At 67.8% G+C, this 8,869-nt stretch overlaps 2 protein-coding genes across 2 annotated transcripts in view; both read right to left on the bottom strand.

The window, feature by feature from the left end:
* The window catches only part of PFL1_04393 (uncharacterized protein), a gene marked incomplete at both ends in the record, with an annotated part of 3,144 nt that extends 233 nt beyond the window's left edge, over positions 1 to 2,911 (bottom strand). Inside the window, one exon of the mRNA XM_007881919.1 lies at positions 20 to 2,911. Within this exon, the coding sequence (XP_007880110.1) occupies positions 20 to 2,911 (2,892 nt within the window). The remainder of the gene's footprint in view (positions 1 to 19) is intronic.
* Positions 2,912 to 5,678: 2,767 nt separating this feature from the next.
* Positions 5,679 to 8,173, bottom strand: PFL1_04392 (uncharacterized protein; the record flags this gene model as incomplete). The annotated part of the gene is made up of 2 exons (XM_007881918.1): positions 5,679 to 7,743; positions 7,974 to 8,173. 2 exons carry the CDS (start codon positions 8,171 to 8,173, stop codon positions 5,679 to 5,681), a joined length of 2,265 nt encoding a protein of 754 aa, XP_007880109.1.
* Between the last annotated feature and the right edge of the window lie 696 nt (positions 8,174 to 8,869).

The following is an 8,869-nucleotide window of genomic DNA, read 5'->3' as shown; positions in this document are numbered from 1 at the left end:
GCGCGCCGCCACCGAGCACCGCCTCCTGGACCGGATCGGCGCCGACCGTCGCCCCGCGCCCGCCGCCCTCGAGCGCGACGACCTTGGCCTCCTTTTCCTCTGCGCGCTTGCGCCGCCGTTCAATCTTGGCCAGCGCCTCTTCCTCGAGCGCGATGCGCAGCAGCCTCTCGACCTCTTCCGTCTTCTTGGTCCGCTGCCCGCCCCACCAGATGATGATGCCGGCGATGATGTTGCAGCTCAGGCTAAACGTGATGATGGTGGCCGTCACCGACGTGGGCCGGTTCTTGTAGTAGATGCCCCACGTCGTGCCTCCCAGCGACGCCTGCAGGCACGAGTGGGCGTCGAGCAGGATGACGATGACCATCATCAGCCGCAGCTCAAACGGCCGGTGCGTGATCGTCTCGCGGTAGCGGTAGAAGGTGTGCGACTCGTGGAACTTGCGCTGCTGGTGCTCGAGATTGGCCTGCTGCTTGGGCGACAGCACCACGACGTCCTCCTGGTCCTTTGGCAGCTCCGACGCAATCGACGCCGTGCGCCGCAGCTGCCCGAGCGGGATGACGCCGTCCTTGTCGACGTAACTCGGCGACAGCGGCTCGGCCACCTTGGCCTTGACCCGCTTCCGCCGCAGGTGCCCATGCTCGTGCTTGCCCGCGCCTTGCCGGTGCTGCTTGTGCCGGCGCTTCGAGGCCGGCGACCGCGCGCCACCACGTCCGTCGCCGGGCTCGCCGCCCCCATTGTCGTCGTCGTCGTCGTCGTTGAGCACCGTCGTGAGCGGATGGCACTCTTGCCCGACGATCGACGTGTAAGATCCTTCGCTCGACCCGCCATTCCTCTGTGTCCCGCTCGCCGAGCCGTTGCCGCTCTCCTCGGCCACGTGCTGGTAGTCGGTGCCGACGACGGGTGCGCCCGGCGGTGCTGCTGCCGCCGCGTGACCCTCGCCCTGATCCGGGCCCTGCTCATGGCCCGCTGCAGGTGGCGCCTCTGCGCCAGGCGTGGTGCCGGCAGGGGCGGCGGCGGCTTCCAGGTCCTGCGGCGCCTTTTCGCCCGCGCCCGAGAGGCGGCCGAGCCCGGCGGCGTGGGTGACGCGCGTGGCGAGCCTCGGCTTGGACCTGGGCAGCTCGTTTTTGTCCTTGAGCTTGGGCAGGTTGAGCTCCTTGCGCCGCTTGTACGTGAGCCGGTGGTAGTGGACGATCTGCACCATGCGGTACGTGTCGACGGCACGGAAGGGCGCGAAGCCGAGGCCGACGGCGGCAAAGAGGGCGCAGAGGATCTGGTCGCAGATTTCGATCCAGTAGCGTTGCCGGTTGCTGTCGCCCACGTCGATCCACTTGAAGATGAACAGGCAGATGGCGATGCCCCAGAACGTGATGAGGAAGCCGTAGAGCGTGAGGATGAAGCCCATCGGCGTCCGGACGTACTTGCCAAACCCCCTCATGGCGCGCTTGAACTTGGCCTTTTTCGTCAGCAGCATCTCGACGTGCTCGTCGAGCTCGTTGCGCTCGGCCTCGTCCATGTCGGCCCACTCGCTGATGTGCTTCCGCTTCTCCTCGTCGCTCACCTCGGGCGCCGCCGGCTTGCCCGCGCCAAAGCTCATCAGTGAAGACATGCGCGTCAGCGTGTTGCGGCGCAGCGACGACCGCTGCGGCGCCAATGGCCCGCCGAGCGCGTACGGGTCCGAGCCCCGCCGCGCCTCCTGGCTCGGCGACACGTCCGGCGCCGTCTGGGTGCGCGAGATCGAGGGCCGACGCGGCGCCCCCGAAGGCAGGTTGATGGTGGGCCGTCGGCTGTAGAGCATCGGGATGGGCGGGAAGAAGATCGAGTTGCCGACGTTCTGAAGCGTCGTCACGGTCGAGATCTCGGGGTCGACGACGTCGAGGTAGTCGACCACCTCGTCCTCGTGCATGTCGCTGCTAGAAGAGTTGGGCGTCGACGAGTCGGTGGTCGGCATTTCTCCGGCGGCCCCGTCGTCGTCGTCGTCGTCGCTCTCGCGCCCACGCTGCGCCTCGACGTCGCCCTCGCCCTCGCCGTAGACGCCAGCGCGGGACCCTTGTCCGAAGGTGAGGGGGCGGCCGGACCGGGCGGTGCCGTCGTCCTGCTGCCGGGGAAAGTGGTAGCTCTGCCACTGCTGGTGTGCGGGTGGCGCACCCGCCTGGGGTTCCTGTGGTGCTGACGATGCGGTCCCGGCGGCCGAGGGGGCGACGCCGGAGGCGGCCGGAACGGGCCCGGGTCCCGTCGCTCCGGGTGAGATGCCATCGGCGGGCCGAAAGAGGGCTGCGAGCGAGGGCCGGTTGTCGGCAGGAGCCGGGGCGCCGCCGCTGCCGCTGCTGCCGTCTCCGCGTGAGCTGACCTTTTGCAGCTCAGTGTTTGGCGAGAGCGAGTGGCCGCGTTTGGGGGTGAAGTACGAGTGCTGGCCCTGGAGCGAGTTGGGGTCGAGGTGGTCGGCGCCCGAGGCCATGGCCAAGGACCGGGGGGTCGTCTCTTCTGCGACGGCGCTGAGCTCGTGCGGCTCGACGATGATCGAGGCGGGGACGGGCGAGGCGGTGCGCGTCGATGGGGCCGATGAGCCAGAGGTCGAGTGGGAGCTGAGCCTCTGCCTGCGCTTCTTTTCCTTGCGCTGCTGGCGTTGCATCTCCTTGTGCCGCATGGCCAGCTTCTCGACGGCGCTGCGACTGATGCGCTTCTCGGGGCTTGACCCGCCGATGAACTGGGGCTGCTGCCGCGAGGGCGACGACGAGGGCCCCGCCGCTTCCTGGTCGCGGATGGCTCTCTGGGCCAGGCGGACCTCTTCGCGCAGCCTCTCATCGTCCTGGCTGCGGAAAACGTCGGCAGCTCTCTGTCGCTGATCGGTCTCTGTCCTCCTCACCCTGATGGACGAGGGAAGGCGAGGCAGATGCGGATGTGGCAGCGGCATGGTGGGCGGGGGAGGATGGAGCGGCGGCCCCGACGGCTGGGAACTTCGGGCTGCACCGACGTCGCTGAAGAAGGCCAGCGGCGATGCTGACGGAGGGCGGAGAGCTTGCTCAGGCGGAGGATCAAGCTGCTAGTCGCTCGAGACCGCCTTCGCTGTCGAGCGGGGGATGCGTGCCCGTGTAGCGGCCAGCCGTATGGCCGGGGCAGAAGCAAGTCGGTGTCTCGCTGCCGGACGACGACAAGGGGAACGTCTCGGGTGCTTTGCGCTGAGAGGCTAGAGATGGGTCGAGGGCATCCCCGGTCGAGGAGGGCGGGCGTGAGGGCGAGGGCCAAGGCAAAGGGCGAGGCTAGGGTGCGGGTGGGCCGATGGAAAGGGCACGCAGCACAAGGGCAGAGTAGTAAAGTGGGGGCCGAAAAAGCAATTGAATGCAGTGCAGAGGCACAGTAGTCGTCGAGTCGTGGCAAAAGATGAAAGCAAGCGTTCGTCGGATGGGTGCCGGCTCGATGGGCAGGCCGCAACCTCACGGTCCCGCTATGCGGAGCGGTGCGCGCGCGGGAGCGAGGCGCAAAGACAGCTGCGGCGCCTTGGAGCGGGCAAGAGACGGAGCGAGGTCGATGGCGACAGTGAGAAGAGAGTAGCGTGGACTGCGGCGTATGCTCGTCAACCCGACAGGGAGGGGAAAAGGTGATGGTGGCCGAGATGCTGGTCGAGACGCGAGGTGGCGGCAAGTCGGCCTGCGTTTGGTGGGTCGAGAGGGAGTGCAGAGGGGCCCCCTTGGCTGGCTGGCTGGCTGGACGTGGTACCGGGGCCGCGAGCGAGCAAGGTCCGAGGCTCGGCGGCGAGATGAAATGCAGCGGAGCTACGGTACGGCAGAGGCGGCGTCAGAGGTAGGCCAGAGAGAGAGAGGCCAGAGACGCAGAGAGGGAGCAAGGTCTGGCGGCCAGACGTCGAAGGGGTTTCGACTGCTGGCCGTCGTTTGTTCCGTTGGCAGGCAGACGGTGGCCGATTCAAGATTGGCAGGCCGTGGGAGGCCAAGCGCTCCGCTGGGCTGTCATGTTGACCGCCAGCCAGCAGGCCTGCCCGTGGCGCTGGCCTGCCTGCCCTAGGCCACTCTCGGAGCGGCGGCGGCAAGAGTAGGCCGAAGAGGGGCGACGGGGTTGGCAGGGACAAAGCTCTCTTAGCGCGCTCGATGAACGAAGGCTGCAGGCCCTTTCTGGCCCTGCCTCACCGGCTGGCCTGCCTGCTGCCTCCCCCCCACGCATCCGTCCCGGCGTCGACGCACCGCACCCACGCACTTCTTGACTAGTGCTGCGCTTTGCCACCCGCATGGCCTGCCGGCCTCGATACGGCGTTTGAACGCAGCGCACACGGTGCCACCGCGCATGGCAATCAGACGGCGGCGACGACGACGACGACGTACGACGACCACGGCGACGAGGCAGGATACGATGACGTGCCCTCGAGGTCGCCGCCGGCGGCGTCGGCGAGGATGGACGGGCGCGAGGGACTCTGGTGGCGGCGGCCTCCGCTCCGAACGCCAAGCCAAACAACGACGCTCTCTATCTATCTGATATGGCGGGCCAGCGAAACAAGACTGGTCCAGAGCCTGGCGGCGCGGTCGCTGCCTTCCAGACGAGGGCTGCTGGCCGGTGCTGCCTGCCTGCCTGCCTGCCTGCCTTCGTGTTTTCATCAAGGTGCCACAAACCCTCGCTCGGCAACGGCTTGCGCTGGCGGGTCACAGGCCAGGCGAGGGCAGGCCAGGCCAAGCCAGGCCAAGAAGAGTCGGAGTTGGGCTTTTGGCTTCTCTCTGCGCGTCTGCCGTCCTGCGCTCGGAAGCTGTGGGCCGAAGATGGAGCGGCCCGGCCGTCCCTTGCTCTGCCTTTCCGCCAAAAACCAGGCCAGCAGGCCAGGCCATCCAACGACGCCGCGTACGTCTCCTCTCGAACATCATCGACCACATCGTCCTCGATCCTCAGACGCAGGCCGGTGTACGTAGCATCTCGATGATGCTCGATGCTCGAACCGCCGGGAAAAGATGCCAGACCGGGGATTGGAGATGTTGAAAAAGGGCAAGGCAGGCGACGTACGTACGCTCCGTCGACATCGACCAGGCGGCGCTAAGAAGTGACTCAACCTGGCCCTAACCGACCGTCGGTTGGCGCCAGGCCAGCGCGCATGCGAAAATCCGGTCGGTCTGCCTGCTTGGCTTTGGTCGCCGTGCCAGCTCGCTGCCAGCTCGTTGCCAGCGATACCGCAGCTCGACGCGCCCTCGAGTCGACCTGCCTCTGCCGTCACAGACATGTGGCGTAGGACGCGATGGTCGGGACGTGCATGGCATGTGCCCGCCCCTCCGCCCTCGCTAGCCCTTGCTTTGGCTGGCTTGCACCGCCGCCGGTACGCAAATAGACCCCCCGCGGCGTCTTGACGAAGATGTCGTCTGCGCCTCGTCCTGAGACCGCATCTGGCCTCGCCTCACCTCGTCCCGCCTCGTACGTCGTCCTCGTCTCTACGGCCTGGTACGGCCCCCCGCACCTCCATCCTCACCGCCCGCCCGATCGACCAGTCCGAAGGCGGTTCTCGGAATCAGATGCACTCTCGGTCGTGCTCACTCGACGATCAGGCGGCTTCTCGTCTGGCACTGCCCCGCGCAGCCGTGGACGACGACGACGACGCGGCGCCGTCTGTCGGCACCTGAGAAGAAAGGAAATCGCGTTGGATGGCGGCATGGCTACCAAGCTGCTACGTTACATTACACGCGAACGGCTGCTCAGTTGAACGAGGCGAGCGACGCCTTGCCCTCGACCTTGTCCATGGGCAGCTGCTCGACAAAGGCCGCCACGCACTTGGCCATCGTCGGCGATGCCCGCGAAACGGGGTCGGTCTGGTAGAAGTTCTGGATGGGCCGCAGCAGTGGTGTGCCCGACACGGGCGACTTTGCCAGCTGCGCCAGGCTCTCGACGGCGAGGGGCGCCGACGCCGTTGCTGGCTCGGCCACGTCGTAGCGGACCAGCGTGGGCGACACCTCAAACATGCGGTCGCGCACGTCGAGCAGGTCGTCGTAGGGGAGCGGCGCGCCCATGACCTCGGACAGGGCGCGGATAATCTTCCAGTCCTCGCGCGACGCGCCCGGCGGCGGCACGGCGGCGCGCGTCACCTGGGTGCGGCCCTCGGTGTTGACAAACGTCGTCGCCTTTTCCGTGTAGGCGGCGCCGGGCAGGCAGACGTCGGCGTACTGGGCGCCCACGTCGCCGTGGTGGCCCTGGTAGACGACAAAGGCGTCGCGCGGGATCGACTCGGGCGAGATGTCGTCGGCGTTGAGCAGGTAGATGAACTTGGGCGTCGTCTTGGCGGCGGCGGGCGAGGGGACGAAGCCAATGTCGAGGGCGGCGGTGCGCGACGCCTGGCGCTGCAGGACGTTGTAGCCGTTCCAGTCGCCGTTGAGCAGGCGGTCCTTGTTGGCCTGGACCAGCTCGGCCAGCTGGCCCACGATGGCCTTGCCGTCGGCGTGCTCCATGACGGCCGAGCCGACGACAATCATGGGCCGCTTGGCCTCCTTGAACTTCTTGCCAAACTCGCCCTTGCCGGCGGCAATGTCCTGGATGGCCTTGGCGTCGGTGCCGACGTGGTCGTAGTCGTAGGTGAGGTCGACGGCCTCGCCGACCAGGCCGACGTCGAGCTCGTTGTGGAGGTAGGCCTTGCGGATGCGCGTGTTGACGATGGCCGCCTCGTGGCGCGGGTTGGTGCCGACGAGGAGCAGCGCGTCGGCCTCCTCGATGCCGGGGATGGTCGAGGCAAACGTGTAGCTGGAGCGGAAGTCGGCGCCGTGGATGGGCGGCTGGTCGCCGTTGACCTGGTCGGTGGCGAGGTTGTCGGAGCCCAGGCGGTTGACGAGGTCCTTGAGCAGCGTCATCGACTCGGCGTCGGCGAGGGCGCCGGCGACGGCCTTGATCTCGTCACCCTTGGCGCCCGTCTGCTGGAGGCCCTCGGCAATGGTGGCGAGCGCCTCGGGCCACGAGGCCGGCACGAAGCGGTCGCCCTGCTTGATGAGGGGCGTGGTGAGGCGCTGGTACTTGAGGCCGTCGGCGGCGAAGCGCGTCTTGTCGTTGATCCACTCCTCGTTGACGTCGTCGTTGGTGCGGGGCAGGATGCGCATCACCTGGACGCCGCGCGAGTCGACGCGGATGTTGGATCCGACGGCGTCGAGGACGTCGACCGACTCAGTCTTCTTGAGCTCCCAGGGCCGCGCGTGGAAGGCGTACGGCTTCGACGTCAGGGCGCCGACAGGGCACAGGTCGATGATGTTGCCCGACATCTCCGAGTTCATGACCTTTTCGACATACATGCCGATCTGGAGGTCGTTGCCGCGCCCCGTGGTGCCCATGTCCTGGACGCCGGCGATGTCGTTGGCGTAGCGGACGCAGCGGGTGCACTGGATGCAGCGGGTCATGACAGTCTTGACAAGCGGGCCGAGGTTCTTGTCCTCGACGGCGCGCTTGCCCTTGATCTCGTGGAAGCGGGAACGGTCGGAGCCGTAGCGCATCGACTGGTCCTGCAGGTCGCACTCGCCACCCCAGTCGCAGATGGGGCAGTCGAGCGGGTGGTTGGCCAGCAGGAACTCCATGACGTTCTCGCGCGCCTTGGCGACGAGCGGCGTGTCGGTGAAGATCTGCTGCCCGGGGAGGGCGGGAAAGGCACACGAGGCGAGCGGCTTGGGCGCACCCTTGCTCTCCACCAGGCACATGCGGCAGTTGCCCGCCACCATCAGGCGCTCGTGGTAGCAGAACCGGGGCACCTGGGCGCCGGCCTTTTCACAGGCCTGGATCAGCGCGGTGCTGTAGCGAAACGGGGCGGACAGGGCAGGGAAGGTTAAGGTCACAGGAGAAGAGAGGCTGGTCAGATCGCAGTCCGTCGCGAAAGCGAAGCGTGGTAGGCTAGCAGGGACGGCAGCGAAGCCTCTCTGCGGCACCACGTCGAGAGGCGCTGCGAGCCGGCATTTGGTCTGGCCCTCGAGCTGGGGCGCCATGCCACGCCACGCCAAGCCACGCCACTGAGCTCTACTCACCCCTGCTCGACCTCGATCTCCTTGCCGTTGATGGTGAGCTTGACCATCTTGGGGGGTGCGGGTGCGGGGGTGGCCTGTCGTGCGGTGGCCGAGGTGGCAAAGGTAGCGACGCGGCCGCCCATGGCCTTGGTGGCGGTGGCGGTGGCCGACGAGCCGCCGAGCCTGGCGGCCGAGGTGGAAGCGACGAGCGAGCGAAGCATGGCGGGGCGGTGTCAGGCTTTCGCACCGTCTGTACGGAGTGAAGGCGGGGTGAAGGGGTCTAGTCGAGCCAAATGGCGGTGAGATGGCCGCCGCAAGAAACGTGGAAGGCGAGGGCTGAGTGGCTGCTGCTGCTGCTGCTGCTGCTGACGATGCCTCGTGGGCGGGCGGTGGCGGTGGCGACAGTGGTGGTAGTGGCGGTGATGGTGGTCGAGTGGCGGGCGTCGGCTGGGTGTGTTGAGGCCTGCGCTGCCTGCGACGAGGTGAGGACGACGAGGGGTGAGGTGAGGTGAGGTGAGGGTCGAGAGCGATGGAAGGGTCCCGGAAGATGGCAAAGGCAGGCACGTCGGGCGGGCGGGCGGGCGAGTGCGGGCGAGCTGGCTGCAGAGCGGGCGCGGAGGCGGCGGCGGCGGCGGCGGCGACGACGACGAGAAGGTTGGTCTGGCCTGGCAGGCGGGCGGGGACGGCTGTGCCCGGTTCCGCCGAGCGCCCGCTGAGGCGAGCCTGGTTACAAATTCAAGGCCCAGGCCAACGCCGGCCGCCTCGCGCGCGATCGGTCGAAAAAGGCCAGGCGGCCATTGGACGTCTCGCGCGAGCGGAGCTTGCCCATCTCCCTCTGGCCAATCACAGCCGCCCGCTTTGGCAGACGAAAGGCATCGGGATCGGGTTCAGAATCGGAAAAAGATAGCGTCGAGATC

Source organism: Pseudozyma flocculosa, assembly GCF_000417875.1.
Source record: "Pseudozyma flocculosa PF-1 unplaced genomic scaffold scaffold00014, whole genome shotgun sequence".
Classification (NCBI taxonomy): Eukaryota; Fungi; Basidiomycota; class Ustilaginomycetes; order Ustilaginales; family Ustilaginaceae; genus Pseudozyma; species Pseudozyma flocculosa.
Note: the sequence above shows the minus strand (reverse complement) of the source record. Positions and strands in the feature narration are given on the sequence as shown.